This window comes from Limulus polyphemus, unplaced genomic scaffold (assembly GCF_000517525.1).
Source record: "Limulus polyphemus unplaced genomic scaffold, Limulus_polyphemus-2.1.2 Scaffold408, whole genome shotgun sequence".
Lineage (NCBI taxonomy): Eukaryota > Metazoa > Arthropoda > Merostomata > Xiphosura > Limulidae > Limulus > Limulus polyphemus.
In genome coordinates this window covers 486956-513185 of record NW_013666018.1, presented here as the reverse complement: position 1 = coordinate 513185, position 26230 = coordinate 486956, and the positions used below count along the sequence as shown (strand labels likewise).

Genomic DNA, 26230 nt, shown 5'->3' with positions numbered 1-26230 from the left:
TAGGGTTAAAAATAAAGTAAAATGTTTTTAAAGAAACATCAATGTGAGAAGTAATTCTAAGGTACTTCAGCTCTGTAAATATAACGCCTAGCTTATGAACATTGTATTGTTTTTAGAAATATTATTATTATTATTTAATAAAACAATTTTTGCAGAAACAACTTTTTTCTTGGATTATCCCGAATTACAATTTTCGAGCTCTTAAATTCCATTTTCCTGAAGCTTTTATAATTATTTCTTGAGAAGGAAAAAAATTTCGTTTTGCTTGTAATGTAAGAAGACAAAAAAAAACATTGACTTTAGGCTAAACATTTTCCTAAAACGCGAGATCCGGGAAGGCTAATCTTGCAGTTCAGAAGCAATACTTACTTGTCCATGACCTTGCCGCCTTAGTAACAGCAAGGCGGCTTCTCCTTCATTAGCAATGAGTGAAACCTGAAAGTGCTCTAAACCTTCCTGCGTGCAGGAAATAATCGGTAAAATATAGAGACTAATGTCAAAATCTTGTCTGGAATGCAGCATGGCCGGTCTGAAACAGGTATGACCTATTTTTCTTTTCGCACGTTTTCCAAGATGGCGACTCAGCCCTAAGTACACCCTAGTGTTCACCTGTGTGAACTGTCTTTTCCGGTGATATGTCGACAGACAAGGAAACCAACTAAAACCTTTTGTTTCGTTTCCAAGACTGTAAAGGACTGCTTTGTAATGATAGGAATGGTCACATGCAAGATATATAACCGAAACTTTAAGCAAATAAAAAAACAATTCGAAAGATCATGGTCGTTTAATTTATTCAATGTAGAAGATAATTAAACCCGATTTTGGTGTAATTTTTACTCCTTTTATACTTACAGTTTTTATTTGTGTTTTTACAAGGAGGGAGAGGGGGAGGGAAACATGGGTTATTTTTTGTGCACTTTTTTTCGTTTTTAGTGCAAAGCTACACAATGGGCTATCTATCCCCTGACCCCGCCAGGAATTGAACCCCGGATTTTAGCATTGTAAATTTATGAACTTATCGCTGACCCGTCGTTAACTTATGATAAATTAACATTCGTTTAGGGCATTGTATTTAATATGACCTGTATTGTAGAATTGTGTATTTTGCACGCATATTTAAGTAAATATTAATTTTAGATTTTACATTGACATTTAATTCCCACATCGTTCACCAATTTTTGGTCAGCACTTTACAAGGACAGTTATCGTGTGACGTCACCACAATTGATCGGTCGCATTAGTGTCAAGACCTCACATTTCTTGTGTTTTTGACCATTGGTATTAATGTGATTTCTTATAAAGCTAATAATTGAATTAGACATAATTTGTTCTGAATGCCCCCCAGTGCCACAGCGGTATGTCTGCGGACTTTTACCGCTAGAAACCGGGTTTCAATACCCGTGGTGGGCAGAGCACAGATAGCCATTTGTGTAGCTTTGTGCTTAACTACAAACAATAACAATTGTTCTGAATAGTTTATTTAAAAAACCGGTGTGTTTAACAGAATATAATTCTTAAATTCAGAATAAACAAAATACGAGCAGTACACTGTGAAAAGACTAGTGTCTCTGGAAAGGATTATATTTGACCACCCCACTCTCCCAAAAAAAAACACATTTGAGGTAAAGCCATCCATTAGGCGCTTCGTGTAACGTGTTTGTAATTAAACGGTATTATTTTGATCAAACAGAGTTAAAGGGTTTATCGAAGCAATTTATTCTAACAATACACTATATAAAGTAATTAATCTTTCACACAAGCGTAATCTCTTATTTTTCACACAAGCGTAATCTCTTATTTGAACTCACATTTCCTCTGATTGCAAAGTTTTCAGAAGTGGATGTCATAACTTTTAGGACGTTCTGGAAAGGTTTGTATTGTTTCATACCCGTGGTCATACTCTTTTGAAGTATGTACAGCAGATTGCTTTATTCTCGAATATTTGTTTTAAAGTTATAAAAACTGTAATTTTTTGCCTCATAATCCAGCTTTTATGATTGCGTAGAAGTATCCATGTACAACACAAAGGGACATCAATTTACAATTCAAAACACATAATGTCCTTTACCAATTTACAATTCAAACATTGGTTGAAACTGACCCTTTATATCATCATTTCTCGCTTTAAAACGTTTTTATCACTATATTGTTGGCAATTCCGCCAAAAAGTTTTTGGTATAAAACATTTACTGTCCCCCGGTGGGGCAGTGGTAAATTTATGGAATTATAACGCTTAAATTCGGGGTTCGATACCCCGCGGTGGACACAGCAGATAGTCCAATGTGGCTTTGGTTTGAAACAAACACACAAAACATTTATTAATATGAATAAAACTCGCAATTAACCAAAGTAAATGAATAATTTCTGCCTGCTGTTCGTAATATAATTTTACTTGTTTTTCGAGAAAAAAATTACCTATCTTTAAAGAATGATTCCAGGTAGACAGTTTTTATTAAGGCCTTGAATATCCGTTTAAAAAAAAAGTTACATTAATCGAAAAGTTTATTTTCAATCATCCTATGTTGTTTTCAGCTCTCCAGCAAAAAATAATAATAGTTTGAGACTATATTTGAATTGTTATTTAATTCTAGAGTTCAAGTTTTCGATGTACCCCCCTTCAATGGTTGCTGCGGCTAGTGTTGGGGCAGCTGTGCAAGGACTACACAGACTCAATAAGGAATTATGGGAGTCATCCAGAGAACTGTTGACGAGGCTTCATCTCATCACAGGCATCGAAATTGTAAGAAAGCAATTATAAATTGTAGTATTTTAATGATTATCAAACCTTAGATAAAAATAAAATTCAATTAGAGCATAGGAGAAAGATATGATATTAAGGCCTAACTTGTAAGCGCCATAAACTTAATTTTGGGAATCAAAAAACCTGTGATGCTTTGCTGAAACATGCGTTTTGTAATTATTAATGTATATTATGTGGAACCGAAAATATAACTTGCCAGAGCTTGTTATATTATCAAAAATCTAAACCACATTGGTTATATTTCTCTGAGCTGATGTGAGAAATGGGATATTATTGTAGGTATACTCAAACCAGGTGTACTTTTTTAAAGTGCATGAAACCTACTTCAAACAAGGTTTAGATTGCGAGAAGTACACGACACCTACTTCAAACCAGGTTTACATTGTAAGAAGTACATGACACCTACTTCAAACCAGGTTTACATTGTGAAAAGTACATGACACCTCTTCAAATTAGGTTTACCTTGTGTAAAGTACGTGGCATCTATTTCAAACCACGTTTATTCTGTGTGTGGGGGGGGGGGCACATAAAACTAACTTCAAGCCAAATTTGCTTTTTGGAAGGTGCCTAAAAATTTATGAAAATGCCTCTTTTTTATCACTGCACACGAAACTTGTTTTGATGAATTTACATGTTTCACAAATCGCATTTCTTGAGGTCATCATCATCATGCGAATACATAATTAAAAACTGTGTTTGAAAGTTAAACAGCAGGAAAAATAGTTGAATTTTATAAGCAGTATCAACAACGTTAGCCAGAATATAACGCCCTCGGTGATAAGCATGTACTTCTTTGAATAAGCTGAGATACATATGTATATTTAAGAAAATTAGTTACTCCTTTAGATTACTGCCGATATAAGCAGTGGAAATCGCCACCCAGGGAACATAAATATTAATTGTATATTAATATCTTATAAGGTAATTTTACATACCTGCGTTATGTTATGTTGCTAAAACATTTTTTACTGGGAGTTCCCAGTGTTTATCCCTGTTGGTGGAGGAATTGTTTGTCACCCAGAAAGTCTGGGGTTCGATACTGTGCCGTGAAAAATTAGAAAAAAAAAAGATTATCACATACCGTGCAAACCATTGTAATTTGTGGTGTTCAAAATACCTTGATACGTTTTTGTTTGTTGTTGATTTTTTAACTGCAAAAGGATGGCTGAAATTAATCTAAAAAATTATTAAATACTTTTGTATTTGTCAAAGTACTGTAGATGAATAGTGATGTAGAGAATATTAAACAAAATGCAATCGAACAGAAGAAATTAAGAACCCAAGATGCAGATAGGAACTTCTGAAAAAAATGGAATATCAGAAGACCATTTCCTATAAAGTGGATCAGGCGTGGCCTAGTGCTCAGGTTGTGGACCTGAAGATCTAAGGTTTGCACAGCAATGCCACTGAACGCGCTCTGCACTTTCAGTTGTAGGAAGAATTATAAAAAAAAATATCAGTATAAAGAGCTGGAAAAAGCCTTTGTGGTGGCGGTTGCTGCTGACTGGCTGCCTTTCTTTCTGATCAGTAATTCTAAATTAGGGACAACTATACCTCAACCCTGGGGATCACTAATCTGCGCATAAGGTGCCATTCAGACTGAAAATACCAATACCTTATTAAGTGTTTTATAAACCTTATGAAAGTTTAAAGTTTTGCCTTGAACAGGCTCTAAGACTTATCAAAAGGTTTACGAAATTCGATACTTACTCGATCGAGTATTTCTCAAATAAAAGTAAAATTGCAATGTGTTTACCACGTAAAATGTAAGACTTGCATAAACATTAAGAATATTTTAAACGCACATATAAATAATTTACGTTTACTGGTTTTCGAGCTTTTTAATTTCTGTTGAAAATTTAAAAAAAAATGTTATGGACCAATAATACTGCTTTGAAAGGACAATGACATAACAGAGTGACGTCAAAAAAATGTTATGGACCAATAATACTGCTTTGAAAGGACAATGTCATAACAGAGTGACGTCAAAAATTTAAAACTGAGTTCGTACGTATATCTAAATTGACGGAACTTTACTTTTTTTTTCTTAAGGGTAAGATATCCTAAGCCCCTTAGTTTTTACTTAAATTATACATTTAAAAAATCTTAACTGATGAAAGTTTTCAATTACAGTATTTATTTTACTTATATTCTAAAGTTATTCTGGATACAAATTATGGGTACAAATATTGTATAATTCGTTAAACTTATTTTTCTGGTTGTTTTTTTTTGTGTGTATACGTAGAATATCAAAGATTATATTCTAAAGTTATTCTGGATACAAATTATGGGTACAAATATTGTATAATTCGTTAAACTTATTTTTCTGGTTGTTGTTTTTTTGTGTATACGTAGAATATCAAAGATTATATTCTAAAGTTATTCTGGATACAAATTATGGGTACAAATATTGTATAATTCGTTAAACTTATTTTTCTGGTTGTTTTTTTTTGTTGTGTGTGTGTGTATACGTAGAATATCAAAGACCTCATTCATAGCCATAAGCTCCAGAAGGATATTGAATACGCAGTTGTATAAGGAGGGCAGAAATTGGGGTGTAGAACGGGGGTTTCTTTTGTGGATCAAAGTCGAAACTATGTACTCGTGCATCACGTCTTAGTAATCATTGTTTCTCATTGACTATTTTTCTGCATCTGTTTTCACCACACTTAGTCATTGAGGTCTCACGTTTTTGCACCTCAGTCAAGGTCACATAAAAGGAACCCTGTATAGGCGTGATCACACGTTTCATCCGTGCATGCAATCTCGTCACAAAGTTGATATAAAAGATGAAGAATAGAAGTTTAACTCCACCCTGATCTCTTTGATGGTCAATCTTTGTAGCATTTCAACATCACAAGTCCTCCGAAGTCCTCCTACCACACATACATGTTCAAACGACCTTCCTAACAAACGCATACATGTTCAAACGACCTTCCTAAACCTCTGTAGTTAGTCAACTAAAGAAAAGTTGAACCATTTTGGCAGGTTTTTACTGTTTTTGTTGCTCACTTTAATACCTTTGGAGGAATTCTCATCGACGAGCTCTTATTATTTTTCTTTAAGGCCATGTACTAACTAACCTGTCTCGTGGATTTTTAAGTAAGATGTTGTCATCATCTTGCTGGCCTTGGATTGCAGATCTTAACAAATACCTATCGAATATTGACCCTGTCGTTTACCGCTATGGTCACATGGTGTAAGCTTGTTCAACAGGTTTATTAGAACGAGATCAGGCCATTATTATGTTATTGTATCTCTCTACACCTATCTCTCTTGCAAGTTGGATTTTTCTCCTATTATTCTAACTCTCACAAAAGGAAATCAAGAAGCCCCTATATTATCAAAAGCAAATAAGGTTGTTGTTTTTTTTTTTATCAAACCACGAGTAAATGATCAATTCTTCGCAGCAAATAGCAGACACTATTATAATAATGTCGACCTTTCTTTGCATGGTTGGAAACAGCTCAATTTAAAGGTTAAAGACAAAATATTTACTGTTGGCCTAAGTCAAAACTTTCCAGGTAAAGTTAGCTTTAATATATATCCTAGTCTCAGTTAAAAAGCACTATTTGGAATATAATCCACAATCCTCTGTAAAAGGGGTTAACTAGAAACCGGGTTTCGATACCCGTGATGAGCAGAGCACAGATAACCCATTGTGTAGCTTGGTGCTTAACTTCAAACAAACAAACGGGTTTAATGCACAACACAGTTATAGCGGCAATAGCCTATATGGATTTAGTATATCTAAATTGTAAATGCGATATGTTTGTTGGATTCGATTAGTGTTCTCAATATAGAACATTAACTTTATTGTTGTAGTGGCCCATCGTTTCCTGGACGGATTTTATTTTAAGAATTTCAAGATTTTTCATCGGTGTGAGTGAGTTAGTGTTCAGCGCCTAGCAACAACTGCGTTTTTTTTTTTTTTTGTACGTTAGTTGTTTGTTAGTAATGAGCTTTGTGATCTGTCGGTGGCTCCGGGGAGATTTTACTGTAGAACTCTCCATAAAAGGAAGTGCAGGGATACAAGGGCTCGTCCCCTTATCCTAAAGGAAGTGTTAAATTATGTCTTCTTCAGCATTCCTTTTCCTTCTTTTTTTTTAAGACTCATTCCACCCTCCTTCTCCCCATGGCGTTGGAATTTTTTGTACCAAATTATCTTTTTAATTACTTCTACGGTCAGCCATTGGCAAATTCGTATATGAAAATACGAATAAACTCATAGAACTGTCTAACTGTAAAGCGTTTTTTTTTTAATTCGCGTTTATAATGGAAATAAGGTTTCTATGACAAAGTGTGTTATTTGTTATTACTTTCAAGATTGTTTCGCTCTATTCATGATTTTTTTTTTCAGGACTGTCTACGTCACTGTTTAGAACAGATTGAAGAGATGATTGCTGCAGATATAACTCCTACACAAACGTCACCTATGGTGTCTCTTAATGGAAATGGGAGCAACAATAACAAGATGGCAGACAGCAGTGGACTAAAGCCAGCAGACAGTAAACCAGAAACACCAACTGACGTTCAGGATGTTCATTTTTAATCAACTAGTTTATTTCCTCACAGAATTGTTGAATGCAAGGAAATGCCAATGCTGAAAAGTCAACTTAGACAACTATGGTGCTGCCATCTGTACTAACAATGCTGTACCTATGTTGCTAGTCACAGGGTTTGAGCTGAAAGTGACATTTCGTAGCACATTCTTAGATACTTAGCTTTCAAAAAAAGACCCGAAGAAAAACATGAAAAACTACAAATTAGGATTTTTTTTATTTCCTATTTTAAATCGATACAGTTAATGTGGCGCTTTTGATGTTCTTATAGGCTTAAATTTTAGCATCTTATCGAAGAAGAACAAAACATTTTTGTGTATGTTTCTCTTTTTGTACAGTTGAATATTCTACAGTGTACAATTGTATTACTACGAGACTCTTATAATCCGACTTTTGCATAATTATTTGCGCATTGTTAAGCTAGTGGAACGGGTACAGCTGTTGTCATTTTTCTGGAACAAAGGTATTTTAATTGAACTAGTTGTGTACATTAATGTAATTAAGATTAAAAGAAAAGTTGGATGTTGAGCAAAAATGTCAGAAGTGGAAGTTAATGAAAGAAATAACCGTCAGCCTATTTTTAATGCGTGTTAAAGAATTATAACGCATCCAGAGACTTCCAATGGGTTAACCTTTGATGATGTGTGATATTTTGATTTGTACCGGGCGCTTTCGTAAGAACATAGAGTTGTACTTAATTCTTAAATTGGATCTATACGGTTTTTTTTTAAGTGGTTTGATTGTGATTTGGAACTTATAGTGGTCAGAATAAGAATTATTAAAGAAAAATACGAATTTATTTGACCGAGTTTGCAGACATTTAGTGACGAAAGTTACTTTGGGGTCATTTAACTTTTCCTACAGGAATATTTTGAAGTTATTAAATGACTGAACGTTTTGTATCGTATCGTAATATTTTGAATACGATTATCGAATAGTGATTTTGAAAGCACGATAGTGTATTTGAATATCTAAACAAAATGTCGTTGTTTGTTTCTTTGTAAACTATGTTAACACGGTTACGGTATATACCACTGACTTTTTTTTTTAGGGTCTTAATTTAGTCAAATAACAATAGTCAATATATTTCAGTAGGTACTATTTTTTGCTTACGTATAACATGCTTTCCAATTGTTAAGGAACTTTTGAAGGATGAGAATTGTTTTCAAAGTTCCCCAAAACATCAGCGCATTGATACAGTTGGAAATCATATGTATTAAAGAGTTATCAATCTAGTCTTTATACAATTTTACTTTATTGAGAGTTGTTTGAAACAAACTTCTCGCCATCTGTGCAAAATTGCTATTTTTTTAGCTATAAGACGATCTTTATGAGGGTATAAATATTTATATAACATTGTCGTTAACTCGCTACCACTTGCGCAACCACGTGACTTAACTATCCTTTTCTGTTCATACATATATATATATATATATATGTTATAAAAATCAAGTTAAATACATAGTATTTCTTTTTTGTTTCCACGTTGCTCGCAACTTGACCATTGCGGCTCAAAACCACAGGTTTGTAAAAAATAGTATTTCAGATCTGTATTTTGTCTCCCACACGTCGTTGCCTAAGAAGCTTTTCGTTCAGTACCAGAACTCATCAGTTGAGATAGTCGACGAGGGACAAAATACTCTATTAAACGCTATTTATATATCATATTACATATATTTAAATAATAAACGATTTAGAAATAGTTTGGACACGGCCAAGAATTTTTTATTTCAGTCATAAAACAAAAGGTGTCGCTGTTAGTAACATAAGGTTGAACGGAAATTAATTTACTTTATTAGTTAAGTAAAGTTATCCTTTGAAAAAAAAAAGTCTCAGGTAATTCGTAGTAGAATGAAATCAATCCTAGTTGCTTCATTACTTTCAAAACAAACACCAGTCATTTTTCAGCTTTAGATAAATAGATTTGAAGATTAATAATCACAGTGATTGTTATTTTTTTGCTTACCTTTTCTTTTTTTCGCTCCATTGATTCAGGGAATCACAGTATAACATAAGCGCGGTGGTTGTGTAAGGGCATACCTTAACCTCAGTATACATATACAGCTCTCAGGAACAGTTACTATAGAAATATCTGGTGTAACATATTATCTGTTGAATATTATACACGCCTCCCACAGGAGTTTGTTTTTCCAAATGCCGTATTTATTTGTATTTCTCATTTCAAGACCAGCATAATTCAGTACTTAACCTAGCTACATTTCACTGTCTCCCCTCCCCCCTTCCAGCCTGGATGTGTAAGAAGAGAACAACAATATGGCTGAAGATTTTCTGGGTTTGAATCTTGATTGAATAGTGGCAAACTTTTATAAGATTTATTTCATATCGTTAGGCTGTTCACGGTAACTCGTAATTATCACTCGATGCTAGGTCGCATGTTAAAGTTTAGCTTTCAGTTTCGATTTTATTTGTGTTGTAGTTTTGTTTTTATTATTATTATTTTATGCTGAATAAATGTTGCTTTTAATAAAAAAAAATGTTCAATGTTGTTGCGTATCACTAACCTAGTAAATTATATATTTGTGAGTAATTATTTTACTCACGTTCTTTGAATAAGATTGAATATTGGTGTAAGTTTAATTTTAAAATACGATTCAAAACAAAATTGTTCCAAATCAATACGTAAATCACTGTTTGTCGTATTCTTTGTACAACGCAAATATACGGAATTCGATTTTCCACGGCATATAACCATATATGGCTTTGCCATAAAATACATACACACACACTTATTCTTTAAATATGATTTGTTCCATCTTTTCATCATACGAGGCGATTCATGAACAGGGATAAGGTAATGATTCCGTCAGATCGCATTCAAGGTGTGTTTTATTAGAACGAAAAACTATCTTAATATGATAATACGAAAATTTTAATACACTGCTGTATATTCTCACAATAAGGTGCAGAGGATTTAGTAAGGTATTATAAAATTATCTTGAATATGCAAATCAGCACGATTGATATAAAGTGGCGATGGAACGGAATGTATCAGAACTACATTTTTATATTGGAATTCTTAGGTAATGTGAATGCAACTAAAAATTGATCGCTTTTGGGTAAGAGTATACAACAATTCTTTCCGAAGGCAAACAATCATACACTCAGATCAATCAGGGATTTAGAATTTCTAAGACGAGGATATTCCCTCTACTTAATGGCATTGATAAACAAAGGAATATGGATCAACTTGGTGACCCAGGATCACCCAAAAAGAGAAATGCAACAAGTCGTACCTCACCCATGATAAGCAAGGTGCGGCCTCTTGTAACAGGTGAGAATACTCAAAAACAAAGGTAAGTGGCAAAAGCTGTCCGCGTGTCCAAAATTAAGAAGAATCTCTGGCTAGAAAAGCGACACAACTTGCTCTCGCAATATATCTGTTACACCGTCGTATATCTCAAACAGCTGAAGAATAAAACTAATATTCATGCTATTTCATATAAAGGCATGTGGACTTCTGTGAGTTTGAACCACTGAAAATGGCGCTTGGTGTCATCCTCGTACACTATATGGCTTATGGAAAACATGCAGAGAGTAGTGGTGTGATTTTGACATGACGGAGCCTTTTACAATGTAGACCACGCGTGGCGACATGAACTATAACGACGTGGTGAGGCTCCAAAATTCTTTTAATATAATTTACTCAACCTCTGTATAAGCAAATAGAGTGCTGTCGTCTTAGAAATTAGGTAATAAACCACTTTCGTCAACTGTAAATTTTAATTCTGCAGTCAACAGATCTGAAAAATCTCCAGTACCGTAGTTTTTAACCCGTAATCCGCCGACTCTAAACTAGAATTGTTTGTAGAAATTATTATAAAGTCAAGGTCAAAATAAAGTAATGATTTTGTCAAATAATAGAAATAAAACAAGCCCAAATGCTAAATCTCAGTATAAACTGTGACACCATACCTAAAACAACGCTACACTAAAGACCATCACGCCTTCTAACATAGATTATAAAATTTTCAAATTTTCGCCAACTATATTAGCAACAGAGTTGTTTGGCCGTGACAACTAATAATTTCTCTTTTTTTGATCTAAAAAAGTGCAGCTTCAAAGATAACACAATTAAATGAAATAAAATGTTGAACATAAACATAAGCAGTCAGAGTGAATGTTAAAAGGCATTTTCCCACAGAAATACCTCTCAGTTCCGGAGTAAGATGGGGGAGTGTCTTTTTTTATCGCTCACCATTTCTGTCCTGCTAATCTCTATAGATCAATGCCAGAAAAAATTAAGGGTATCCATAACTCCAGGCAACTCAATAAAAGAACAGAAAATCATGGCGTATGCGGATGATATTACTCAGACCTTGTGTTCCAGTTAAGTTATTCAGAACAGTTGATTAGTGTATAGGTTTTTATTATAATGACTATAATGCGCATTCACACCAACAATTGTTTGAGTTGATTACGTTACTCTGACCCATTGTGTAGCTTTGTACTAAAAAAACAATAACAACAATTTCCAAGAAACTAAACAAACAGTAAACATTTGTGTGGTAATTTATTGAAAGTCACAATGTTTTTATTAGTGTAGTTTCTATTTATTACTGTAGTCCTATAAACTTTTGTGTGATAATTTATTGAAAGTCACAATGTTTTTATTACTGTAGTCCTATAAAAATTTGTGTGACAATTTATTGAAACTCACAATGTTCTTAATGTAGTTCTAAATTAGTAGATATATATGTTTGCTTCCTACAAAACCAAGCACTCTGAAAAGCTGAAAGTACACGTGTGAATATTACCCGCAGAATTGTAAAATACACATTAGCATGAAGTGATCTCAAAAGATGTATAGCTACTCATAAAGCACTGTTTATAGGAGACATGACCAAACCAAAAAGGTGAAATGGGCATCAAACTTCAAACAATGGGATGAGCAAAGCTGGAGGTAGGTACTCTTTACAGACGAATCTAAATTCCAGTTATTTGGCAATAATCAATGCTAGTTTGTTCATTGACAGACCCCCTCCCCTCAGTGGATCAGTACTCGTGAAGTAAAGAGCACTCATATCCCATTGAGAAGCTTTGCGATTAACAACAAATTAGCCAATCGTTGACGGAAAGAAGAAAGGTATCATAACCAATGTACAAATACAGTAAAACATGTTGGGAGACCAATACAACTGTGGGCTGGATAACAGCCAATGATGTAGGAAATCTACACAAAATTGATGGCACCCTGACTGTTGACAGGTACAATTTTATTATTCTCCGTCATAGCATTCCCTAAGAAACAAGATCTGTTACAAAACAGTGATCTTAATCATGTAGCAGATATGATGAAAGAATACCTGAAAGGCTGACAGAACTCTCCCTACTGTGGCTTGCACAAAGTCTAGTTTGAATATTATTAAGGTTGTATAGACTTATATGAAAACTGAAAATGTTAGATGGCAACTAAACAAATTGGTTGAATTGTGGAGAATAATACGGGAGATTTTGAACAATATTTTACAATCATATGTTGATGAACTTATGGTAGCAAAAACCAAAGTGTAGTGATCTGTTTAAAACAAATACAAACTACTATCGCATTATACAATATATTCGTTTTTATTTGATTTATTCTGACCTCTTAGTTGTTATTACTCATTCTTTGTGATTTCTGTATGTGTATTACCTGTGCTTTTCCATTAATTATTTCCAATACTGTGCCTAAACCAAAGAGAGGCGAGGGATGGCAGATGCCACTAAAAAGTTTAGTAAAAGCTACATCTCCCAGAATACAATGCCTTCTGTTACTAGGGGGACACTATATAAGGAACCCCATCCAACAAACATTATCCAATACCTGGTTAGCCATCTTGTCTTTGCAGCCAATCACAGTAAGAATTAAGAAACTTTCGAATCTACTCAGTCATCTTAAAACGTGATCACCTGAGTCCAGCGAGTAAATTAATCTGGAACCTTGGGCCATAACAACCGCTAAAGAAGGTGCCTATGATATTGGACGAAACTGTTTAATCTTATAACTTATTAAAACATTTCCTTATTTAATATATATGCGTTATGAGCTTGTTTAAGCCATTCCATGGAGTCATAATTACATTTTTAAATGTTCACTTGAGCTTAAGAATTTTATATTAATTTAATTATTTAAGTAATTAATTTGCAAATTCAGTGTGATATCTCAATGAGAAAATGCGTAAAATCAATAAAAAACCATGAACAACGGACAGGTTTTTGTAATACAGGTTGACTATCACTAGTCCGGCAATCAGTAATCCGGCACTAATTTCGGCTAGAAATTAGTGTACCTGTGCCTGTATTTCACTAAATTTTTCACTTGAATTTATTTGATAATTATCTTTTCTTTATTAATCAACTTGTAATGTTTTATGGGATATTTTAATTTTAAGATGAGGTGGTTAGCTAGTGGGTTTGGTGTATTCTAACCTAATAGATGGCTAATCCGGCAAAATGGCTAATCCGCCACCCTCCAGGTCCCGATGATGTCGGATTAGTGATAGTCAACCTGTATTAATAAAAACATTCTGCAGTTTAGAGCCTCTTAATTTATCTTCCATAGGTTTCTTTACACTTGCCCCTCAATGACTCAGTGGTAACTCTGAAGGGTTATAACGTTAAAAACCAGGTTTCGATCCCCGTGATGGGAACAGGGCAGATGACCCATTGTGTAGCTTTGCGCTTAACAAAAAAAAACAAACAAACGAAACCTTCCGTTTATCCTAAAAAAAAGAACCTTCGTCCCCAAGCCCATTTGTCTGCCATTCCCTCGCCTTCTCATTTTCATAATCATGGAGCAACCACCATTGTATACATGTTGTAAGATTAAGCGTGATGATACTTAATAAATAAATAAATTGCAAATCTATGTATTTAATAAGTTAACGTAGTTATCATTAACGTCGTCATCATTTATTGTTAAAAATTCACTGTAATACAGCTATGTTGCTAGTAGTAAATTTAACACAGTTACAGTTTTGGGGTGTATTCATAGACATACAGATCACAAGACAAAAGAGATAGTTATCTCTAAACAATTAATTCACTAATTAGACCTGACTTGGAATACTATATACAATTTTGGTTTCCTTATCTAAGAAAGGGTAATCCTTTATTGGAAAGAGTTCAGAGGGGGGATGGGGAGGGCTGCTAGTCTAATATATTAAAAAAAAAATAGGCTAGGCTTCAGTTAAGACAGTATTATTTTTGTAACAGGGTAATTGGCTTATGGGATGAATTGCCATCTCCAGTAGTGGAGGCCGGCACTGAAATATAAAGGGTGGTTTTAAATTTTGATTTTTTCAAGCAAGGATGGTTCTAGAATTTCACTGTTGGGTGAGAGAGGTGACAAATGGGAAACTTGTGGTCTCTGGATACGGTGACATTTTAAAGATCGCATGTTACTTGTCAGTCCATGTCAGTGAAATAACTCAGCAAACAGAGGCAGGAACATACAGCTATATTTTTCACTGCTTAATTGTAGATAACTTTGAACGCTTTTCTTTTATGTGTGTGTGTGTGATTTTGATTAGAATTTGTGGCCACCCTGATGACCGCTAGGGGGTTACCTCTGCTAACGTTGTGCCTGTTCTCATTTGTCAGCGTGTAAGGGTATCCTTGAACTTTAAAGAACAAAATGGTCTTTTGTTGTTCGTATGTTATGCTAGCTTTATGGTTTTATATATATATATATATATTTTAAAATGCTTATGAATTTTATATAGATATATCGTTTTTTGTAAATGAACGCATTATATAATAAATGGAATAAATATGAAAGCTTTTGGACATGAAAACAATGTGTAATTTATTTAATCTAGACTACATACAAATATACTTTATAGCAAACAGCAATAGATTGAAAACCAGTCAAGCGAAATAATTCAGCACTAACGTTTTCCGTCTTTCTTAAGAATGCAAGTATCATGTTTTTTTGTATTAAATTTATGCCGAAAGGAAACATGGGAAAGGATTTCAAACTTTTATGCTGTTTATGATTATGATGGCTTTGACAGTACACAGTAGGCGTTTACGGTGACTTTTTTTGTATGAGTAAGTGGCCAGAAAAATTACTTTCTTATTAGTTGACAGTGGTTAACATCGGCGTTTCCTTGAGATACTTATAAAACTTAAATTACTCATGAAAACTGAATAAATAATATTAAAAAGCAACATATTAATACTACACTTGAAATTTAGCCAATAACTTGCACAGTTTAGCATGTATTTAATAATTTATGGCCTAATATGGGCATAGTATAGTACTAGTACTGATAGTAGTAAGTTACGCTAATGCAAAAGCAGTTGGTGGCACTACGGACACATGAATAAGTGTTCTAAAGCAAACTTATAAATTACATGATATTGATATTAATACTATCATTGATAGGTTAATATATATCGGTAGTGGTATTAATAATGATAGCTGTAAGTTTTATATAACTCGTGATTTTATAGCAAGGTTGTATCATCAGGATGTTTACCAATACCTTGTGTCTAATAACTTAAATAAGTTTGTAATTCACCGTTAGGCATTATATTTATATATGTATTGAGCAATTTTTATTCGTGCAAGAATGTGTGGCACAGTTTCTGTGTTGGCAAATTACATTTGGAATAATATTAATAACTGAATATTTTAATAGTTGATACATTTATAATAAGGGTGCGTCTGTTTCAGTATTTGACAATTCCTTACCCTTGTTAACCGAGGTAATCACACAGTTTTAGTTTTTACTATTATGTGTTTCCTGTGCATAATGTGTGTGACCAGACGTCCTGATTTCGGCGGGACAGTCCAGTTTTTGAGTTGCCTATCCCGCTGCCCCCCATAAACTTTGGGGGATGCGAGAATGACCCGTTTTGGGAGATAATGAACTTAAATGTCCCACATTATCAAAATTAATGCTGGTAAACACTACTGTACTATGACTGCACAAAAGGTTTGGCCTGTCCTCATATAATATTCTTCATTTTCATATATTAATGTTCAAACTGAGTTTGGTGTCCCATTTTGGACTCCAGAAAATCTGGTCACTTCACCTGTGCAGTAATTATTAAGTTTTACCTGTATTAAGTAAAAACATCTTGTGTAATAGATTTAATATTGTAAGCACCAGTGACAAGTACTCAACGGTAAGGAAAGCATATAACACTAAAAACCAGCTTTCAGTACACATGAGGACACATCACAGATAGCACATTGTGTAGCTTTATGCTTAACAGCAAACAAACAGATCTTTCCTGGCAGTTGTATACCAAACTCTCCATTAACTCATTCCATGTTAAATTTGTAATAAACACAAAATGTCTCAAGTAAAATACCTCGCATTCATGGGGTTGTGGATAAATTGTTTCAACTTAAGAATAACTAAGATTTTGATTCATGTTTACCCAAAACTAAAAAAAAAACTAAACCTTTATGATTTTGTAAACAAGTGCTTGATAATACTGATTGTTATTAATGAGTTTTGCTCAAACCTGACCCATATTACTAGAGAAATGCCCCAAGGGTCAGTGCATGGGCCCTTTCTTTTTCTTATTTCTTAGTCATTTAATAAGAAAAGTTTGAGGAAGACATAAAACTTTTGGATATTTTTAGCTGTGTTGACGTGCTAAAGAATGAAGAATAAATTGGCTAGAGTTTTTCAGTGCATCTTTTAGGTGTATTAAAAATAGTCACTTATGTTTCAACCATTTGAAATAATGCTTGCACTTCTGTTGTAACTAAAAATCATTTGCACAGTTTTGAACTGTCTTCATAACATTTAAGGATAACAAGGGGACTGTTGTCCGCTGAGGCTGTCCAATCCACTGAACTTTAAAAAAAAACTCCCAAAGTTAGCTCTTATCATTTGAATATAGATATTAAGCCGTCCCATAAATTTTCTTAAATTTATTCCATCCACTACGTTTGAAGGCAACCTATTCCAAAGGTCAACCACGCTGTTAGAAAAATAAAACTGTATTAACTGAAGGTGACTCCTAATTACCAAAATTTATATTTGTGTCCCCTTGTCTTATCACTGTGAAAAAAAAGATGATGCATTGACACTATCAATTCCCTTAACAATCTTAAACACCCCAGTCAGATCCCCTGTAACTATTTTTTTTAAGAGAAAATTTCAGAGATCTTAAACTGTCCTTGTGTGATGACCTTTGAATCTCAAATGTCATCTTAGTAGTTCTCCTTTGAATTATTTCCATCAATTCAATTCCTTCTTAAGGTATGGAACTCAAGCCTGAACATAATACTGCAAATCAGGTCTACCAAGTGACCTATACAATAAAATAACCTTTTTAGATTTACATTCAGTATTTCTGTAAATTCAATCTAAATTGCTATTTGCCCTAACACTAGCAAGAGCAAACTGCTAGGATGGCTTAAAGAGACTGGTGAATCAAAATGCCAAGATCCTTTTCTTCCATAACACTCTTAAGGTTATTCTCATAAAAATTTAGATTATGTTAACCCACATGCATTACCTTACTTTTATTATAATTAAAAGCCATCTATCATTCATTTGCCCAACCCACCAAATAATCTAAATCCTTTTGTAAAGCAACAGCATCTTTATCACAGCAAGCAACACACAAGACGTTAATATTATTAGCAAATTTAAGCAGTTTATTGCCCATTCATTCATTTATGTTATTGGTGCTCATTGTAAATCAAAAAGACGAAGGTCCAAACACTGAACCCTTAGGTACCTAGCTTGTGACATTAATTCAATTTGACTGATCTCCATTTGTAACAATGTTCTTCTTTATTCCTTCAGCAGTGTTTTGATCCAACAAGCCAGCTTATCCACCTATAGAGATAATTTTTAACAAGCCTACTTTTACTTTATCATTATTATTATTTTGAATATTATTAGTTTATGAATTAATGTTTTACATGTTGAAGAGCATATAACACTTTTTCCAGCATATACTTGGTGTAGATAAAAGTAAACTTGTCAAATGTTCTGAAAATCCAAGTATGTCAAATCCACACCCTTACCCTCATCTACATAAGCAGTTAATAATTTTATTAGTAGTTCCTGTTTGGAATAGCAAATGTGTTGTGTTGAACAAAGTATTCTATAGTGACTCTTCCCTCTCTTTACATTTGTAAACTGTACTTAGATCTTTTTTGGGTTATATTATGATTGAAAACTAATATTTTTCTTTCTTCTCCGGAAGCTACTGGTTGCCATAGGATGGAGATGTCATTGGTGTGTTACACATGATGTACTACTGTGGTATATGCACTGTTATAATTCAATTGATCAGCCTTATTGAAGCATCAGTTATAACCTTTCCATTCTACCAAGAAGAACATAATAGAAATCTAGTCAAAACAGTTGATATGACTGTGGGAGGAAACTTTGATGATGGTTATTATGTCTCTGTTAACATAGGTACACCTCCACAAAAGGTAAATCTACATCTAATGTGTAATGAAGTTGAGAATTAAATTCTATAGCTCTTTTGGATTGTTTTGTGGTAATGTATATGTAGATTTTTTTTATTACTTGTACATTTAAGACATTTTATTTTAACTTAAATTCAGAGATACGTTTACTCTGTGGTTTTTCGTATAGACAGAATAGTGGCTAACTGAACTTAACTGGATTTTTACTACAAAGAAACTTATTCTGTATAATTTAGAAGTTGAAAAATATACAAAAAGAGAAAAAACATGAAACTTTGATTCATCTAAAATATTTTTTATATGATATGAAAAGCATGTTTTATAAAACATAATGAAACTTCTCAGATATGGAGGAAACCAAAAAAATGACTTAGCATCTCAATACTTATTTATACAATTAGGGTTTAATCTGGGTCTTAAGATGAGACTGTTAAAATTATTAATAGTAAATTTAAAAGATGTAAATGTGATTTTTAGAAAATGTTTTGTTTGTAGTTAAGCACAAAGTTACATATAAGCCATCTGTGCTGTGGCCATCACAGGTCTCAAAACCTGATTTTTAGCATTATAAGCCTATAGACTTATTGTTGAGCCAGTGGAAGGAATTCTAGGAAATAGGTGTGTACATTGATAAACTGATAATACTGCTATGATTCTTTATGTGGTTAATAAAATAATAGTATAAGTGGAAAATTTTAGGTCTTTAAAAAACACTGATGTGGTGGACTTAGTCGATAGATATCTGAAGAAATCACAATTTATAAGTTGTTATTTTTTAAAAAAATTTTCTTTACGTGTACAATATTTCATATCAGTATATTATCAAGTACACAAAGCTTAGGCTAAAATCTAATGCAACTTCTACTTTAAATAATGGTCTACCAATGAAAACGTAGTTCTATAGAATTTTTATAATGTTGAAGGGCAGTAATGTGTATGTATACGTATCAGGAGTTTGGTTAGGTTGGAAATCATCTGAGGAAAGGGCAATTAAAAATTATACCTTGATCTTTATTAATAGTAGGTTTGTGAGATTTAATTAGCTAGGTTTCTATAATTCTGGTCCTCTGGCGATACAGCAGTAAGTCTTTGTATTTACAATGCTAAAATCATGGTTTGATTCCTCTCGGTGGACACGGCAGATAACCTAATGTGGCTTTGCTATAAAAAAACACATATGTTCTAATTCTGATTTTATTAATATCTGGTTAATGATTTATTATGGTGAAGGTTTTGACAGAAGAATTGTGATTATTTCTCTCATGTATTCATGCACACGAGAGGGAGGATTTTGGTGTGTGTTTAATTTGCGTCCTGTCTCACCTCTGTAAAAAGCCATGGCAGTTGTTGCATTTATTTTGTGAATGCTGGAGGGTTGGTTTTTATTGTATAGTTTTCTTAGTATGTATTTGATTTTTATTCCTGGAGTGAACAGAAATCTAGTTCTTATTATGTCAGTGTCATGCTTTCCTGTTAACTTTTTCCAGAATTCTACAAGGTTTTGGTAATATTGTCCACAAAAAAGAATGGTGATTGTAATTAGACTTGGTAGATTTGGATGTGTGATTTTTGGATTTATCTGTCTGTTAAAATAGTCTTGTCTGTGTTTTTTGAACTCACAGCTTGAATAAAAATATGTGTGAATGGAATTAGTGTTTATCAATATTGTTGTTAGTACATATGGTATATGGGTGGTATGCAGGCTCTGTGTGTTCCATGCATGTTAGTTGAAATGGATAGTTTTTCAAAGTTTCTGTGCATATTGAGTATTTTTGTCTTAGTATAGAATGTTGGTAATGGGAGCTACTAAATTCCTTTCATCCTAGCTACTCATGGAACTAGATCAGCTAACAAGGGTGACATGTGCTTTCTCATAGGAAAGACTGATCTAACACAGTGCATATTCTATAGAAAGCTACCATAATTTTTTCTACTCATTTCTAATTTTCTAGAACTTGTACTAGAGAAACTATGGTAGTAATAAATGAAATATCTGTGAAACGTACAGTTGTTTTTGTTTTACAAAATTTTTTATCACATCTGTTTCCAACACACACTCACCTTTCACTTTGCTGTTTGAGTAAATAAATATTTTTTTTACTGTGTACAATCTTGTTTCTAGTCATTTCCTTTATATTAGGCTTAATTGAGCTCAGAGAATGATTTCTGCTTAAAGTATATTTTCACCCAAATATAGCTTATGCTGCAGTTCTTATCTAATTATTGGCAAAGAAATCAGTGAGTCTGAGAATACCACGTATGCTAAGTTTAAGAGAACTTTTAATGTGGCTAACACTTGGTAAATTATAGTGTTAGAAAATCAGTTTATGTAGTTTACACAATTTTCCTTTTGGATTTCTGTGATGAAACCTTGTGGGGGGTCAGATAATGTATTTAGAAAATGTATGCATCGTGAAGTTATTTTCACTTTCAACAGTGTTTTCATGTATGTTTATGCGCTGGAAGAATAGTGTTTATTCTCTTCTTTGTTTTAAAAGCCACAGAAAATATCGTCTACATATCGTGTAAGGATGTGTTTATGGCATGTTGTTCAGTATGATATAGAAAAAAGGGTAGCTAATTTATGTGATAGAGGACTATTCGTGGTGAGTCCTCGTAGCTGTAGTGAGTATGAGTCTTTGTACTGAAAGCAAGTGACTGTAGCAGGTTGTGAAAATTTGAGTAAGTGTCCTGATTTCTCATTAATTCCCTTTTTTTTGAGTCTTGTAAGTTTTTTTTTGGTAGGGGGGTTTGAAGGAATAAATTTACACCATTGAAGCTATGTATAGTAATATTACTATTTAGGTTGTGCAAATGTTTAAGGAAGTGTGAAGAGATTTTTATTTGCAAATTTATTTTAGAAATATAAAGTGCCAGTATCTAGTTAAAGCATTTGCTAAGATTACAGTTAAAAGAGTTTTAAAAGTTTAAAAGGACATGATTGGGGTTCTTATTGACTTTAGGTAGACCATAGATTTTAGGTGTTCTTGGTGGGCTTGTGTGTAAAAAACTAGTGAAATATATGGTTTATTCTTTTTAACATTATTTGAGTAATTTTATTATAGGTAAGGCTTAAGTTGGTATTTGATTGGCTAAGTTTTTATTTTTCATTTGTTGTACTTAATATTAAGGAACTGTATTGTTTGATCATTAGAGTTACTATAGATATGCCTTTAGCAGCTTTATGGATAACAATGTGTTAGTTGTTTCTCAGAAGTTTTAAGTTGTTTATGTCTGGTGGCATTGATTCTGTTGTGTGTTAGTTAGTTTTTAATCATTTCGAAGCTTTTTCACTAAAATAATCTAAAAAATATTAGTGGACTAGATTTTGGTTTATTTGGGTAGTTGTTTGTTAAGGCATTATTTTATGGAATCTTGAAAATTTCTGGGGATCCATCTTCACTGATTTTGGGTGAATTAGATGAGGTTTCTTGTTTAGTTCTTGAAGATGGACTTGGTTGGTTGGATTTGTAATTTGACTGTATTATTAGTTTCGTGGAAAGGTCCCCAAAACTTGTTTTTAATTCTAAAATAGAGATAGCAATGAGAGTAATTATATAATTAAGACCTTTTGTTTAAGGGTGTGGTTTGAGCTGGGGTTTTTTGTCCTAAGTTCTATTAATTGTAAGGTCTTTAAGGTAAGTGTTGTTTTGTATTAAAGTTAGTTGAAAGGGAGTTATAGTCTTCAGGAGTCATAAGATGTGCGAGGTTGTTTTGGAAATTGAACCCTTTTTGTGTGGAGAAAACTCAGATTTATAATTTGTTTCAATACTTTTTGTATGATTTTTTTGTATTAATTTTGAGGTTTAATCTTCAGGAATGTCCATATTAATTTTTATTTTTTACAGATTTGTAGAAAGGATATATTTAAGGTTTTTTGTTTTGTTTTGAATAGAATTGAATTCATTTTTTCCTAACTCACCATAGCATAGTAAGATCCTTTCAGTAAGAGTTATGATGACGGATAATATGGTTAGGTTTAGCTGATTTCTGTGGAATTCTGCAAGACACTGAAGTTTGGTGTTGTTCCTTTTAGATTGTGATGTTGATATATTGTCTCTTGAAAGAAAGGAGTGGGTTGTGGAAAATGTAAAATAAGATCAGTTTCAGCGAATAAGACACAAAAGAAACTTGAGAAACTTATCTGACATTTTCCACAACTCTCTCGTTGATATAGAGAAGCAATAGATGAACGTCACGACCTGTTATTTGTTGTGTCTGTTGCTAGGTGTGAATAGCTACTGATATGTGTTTAAATAACTTGAATTGATTTTAATTGATTCAGTTAGCTCACATGATTGATAGGATGAATTAATAGGTCTACTTGTGGAATGACTTGGCATGCACGAGATTACAGGGACAATTAGTAAGGGAACAAAAGAAAAAAATCATGTTCATTACCTTACAGAACCTTCTTGTATTTCAGACTTTGTCTCAAAAAAAGTTTCATTGGTTCTTGTTTTTCAAAGTTGGTAGGTATGCAGGAAAAAATATTGACTAGTCTTACAGTAGTAGTCCTACTGCCTTCGTGTGATTTTAACAGTTTAATTAGGCTGTGCTAGTTCTCAAGTACCTTCTATCTTTTATTGAACTCTACTCTTCCAGTTGCACTGCAGTTGATACAGTGACTGACATAACATATATATATCACATATTACCAGCTTCATCCATTGATTGTCACTAGTCAAGTGGTATTAGCTATAGCCATTAATTATCAGTTTAACCATCAAGTAATTGACTTGTTTTTATATGTTGTTCACTACTAGTGAAGGTTCTTATTGCTTCATGGTAATCTGTATTTTAACCTATTACAACACTCAGAAAAAACTGGAAGTCACTTATTTTCTGTGTAAAACACATAGTTGGGTTAATTACAATATCTATGATATTTTCGTTTAAATTTTTTTGTATTATTCGTATGTTGTTAGGGGCTGTACAAGTTGTTTTTTTTTTACTCGTATGTTATTAGAAACTCTGTAACCAACAAAGTCATGGACATAGAAGTAACTTGGGATATAAATACTAAACAGTTAAGAAAAGTGCATTTAAAAAGCTTATGGGATTTAGGTGGACATATGTTGGTAATGCTGAGGCTAATGATGTTATACAAGCACTCATAACCATGTGGTAACGGTTAAATGAATCCTGCGATCATGTAATTATTTGTCACAGTAGATAATTGCATGGCACTGGTTATTACTATTGGAAAGTGTATTATCAATTAGTAGTATCATTGAGAATGAGTAAATACACGTGTGTGAAGGCCAAGTGTGTGTTTGTGTATGGTGGGGGATAAAAATAAAAGCTCTATATGTAGGTTTTTCAAATATGTCTCTGTATTTTATAAATTTTGATTCAAGGATATTTTGTTTTAACTTTACTATTCTGTGAAAAAATTAATGTTTTAGCATTTTCTTTGAAGTTTAGGGGTTTTTGACAGTTTACCATGTGTATTTTATAATTTTACCATGTGTATGTTATAATTTTACCATGTGTATGTTATAATCTTACCATGTGTATGTTATAATTTTACCATGTGTATATTATAATTTTACCATGTGTATGTTAAAATCTTACCATGTGTATGTTATAATTTTACCATGTGTATATTATAATTTTACCATGTGTATATTATAATTTTACCATGCTTATATTATAATTTTACCATGTTTATATTATAATTTTACCATGTGTATGTTATAATTTTACCATGTGTATATTATAATTTTACCATGTGTATGTTATAATCTTACCATGTGTATGTTATAATTTTACCATGTGTATATTATAATTTTACCATGTGTATGTTATAATTTTACCATTTGTATGTTAATATTTTACCATTAGTATATTATAATTTTACCATGTTTATATTATAATTTTACCATGTGTGTGTTATTATATAGATGCTTTATAATTTAATTTTGCTGTCATATTCATTGTTTTTGTTTTTATTTCAGGTATCTTTATTAATTGATACGGGCAGTAGCAACTTGGGAATCGCAGCTTCAGCTGCTTTACATGTCAGAAGTTATTTTCAGTTAAATAAGTGAGTTGATTTTTTTCTGATTCAATCATGCAGTAAGAAATAATATACAGAAATATATATATATATTATTAATATTTTGTATCCAGTGATGGTTATTTTGTTATAAAACACCATAAGAATTGTTATAACATAATCTTTCTTCATGTTAACCAAAGTACAGCCCCTATTTCTAAACAACAGTAATTGCTTCCATTATTTTCCGATATGCCAATGAGCTTTTTTTTCTGGAAATTTTCGGGAAAAAAAAGAAGATAAAACTTAATTTATAAAGAGCAATGTTTCGGGGGTTAGCATAAATATAATTGTATGATAATTTCTATCAGAAGAGGTGATAAAAATTTACAATAACAATTAATATTAAATAGTCTTCATTATGAGTATGAGACAAACTACAAAAAGCAGCAAGTCAAGACAAATAAATTATTTTTACTTTGAAATAACTTTCATATCTCATCCCTACATGTCTCAAAGTGCATTGCATCCACACACACCCCAGCTGGTATTTCAACACTGTTGTTTTCATATCTGCTTCTGCTTCCCTTTTCTCATCATAGATCAGGTAGTCCCATTTTTATCTTTCACTGTTTTGATTTCATAAGCATGTCTTTTATGTTCTTCGGCAGTTTTTTGCTGATTCTTGGACTCCCTTTTTGCTTGAGCCTCTTTCACTTGGATCTTTTCTTTCAGTTTAAGGATCTTATTTTTCCTTTCTTTTTCGTTCTCTCTATCTACTCATCTTCATCTCTTACTCAACTTCAATGTTCATTGTCATGCTTTACATTCGTTTGGAAGCTTTCCATCACAATCCTATCAGCTGTTTTTACACATTGCCCTGGATTTTTTTATCCCAATTACCATGGTTTCTTTGTTTCAGAAGGTTTACTTTGTCAGATAGTCTTTCTTTGTGTATTTTTCGAGTTTATTTTATATACATTGGCATCCTGAGCTGATGAAGCTCTTCAGCAGTCATCTCTAATTTCTTTGTTTACAGCCTTTTTGGGTCATCCCTTCTATTCCTTGTTTTCTTGTTACCATCCACAGTCTCTCCTCTTTGAGTGCTGGCCATCATGAATCTTGGAGGTGATTTGTTTCTGGAGCCACTTCTCAGCTTCAGTCTTGTTGGAGTTCTACTCTCCCACTTAGTCTACTAGTGGACTGCCTTTGATACAACTGTGCACTGACAAATATACTGCAACAGAAATCCAGAACTGAAGGGAGGAGAGCCTGTGCTTTGGATGATGATAAAATCTTATAGTCTGTAAGTTAAATTTTTTTTTTATGGATCTTGATTATGTAAAGCCATATTCCTTCACTTTTCTTTTACCATCCACTTAAAAAACTTACTTCTACAGAAAATTTCAAATCCTGAACTTAGTTTAGTTGTGGTGCATGCTCTGTTGCTGTAAGTTTGGGTACATGGAGAATTGAAACGGCTCCTCTTT

At 32.9% G+C, this 26230-nt stretch overlaps 2 protein-coding genes across 7 annotated transcripts in view; both read left to right on the top strand.

The window, feature by feature from the left end:
* Positions 1-9798, top strand: part of LOC106458046 (G1/S-specific cyclin-D2-like) — a 64640-nt gene extending 54842 nt beyond the window's left edge. Inside the window, exons 4-5 of the mRNA XM_013917499.2 lie at positions 2592-2740; positions 7122-9798. Coding sequence (XP_013772953.1) covers positions 2592-2740; positions 7122-7313 — 341 coding nt within the window. The 3' untranslated portion in view covers positions 7314-9798. The remainder of the gene's footprint in view (positions 1-2591; positions 2741-7121) is intronic.
* Positions 9799-15254: 5456 nt separating this feature from the next.
* LOC106458042 (beta-secretase 1-like) overlaps positions 15255-26230 on the top strand; it is a 30558-nt gene continuing 19582 nt past the window's right edge. For 2 of the 6 annotated variants that reach the window (XM_022384173.1, XM_022384170.1), the window contains exons 1-3: positions 15255-15375; positions 18508-18742; positions 24700-24788. In XM_022384173.1, the coding sequence (XP_022239881.1) occupies positions 18551-18742; positions 24700-24788 (281 nt within the window). In that variant the 5' untranslated portion in view covers positions 15255-15375; positions 18508-18550. Of the gene's footprint in view, positions 15376-15626; positions 15751-15957; positions 16036-18507; positions 18743-24699; positions 24789-25779; positions 26047-26230 lie in introns of those variants that run through there. The other 4 variants (XM_022384174.1, XM_022384175.1, XM_022384171.1 and 1 more) reach the window with 4 other exon arrangements.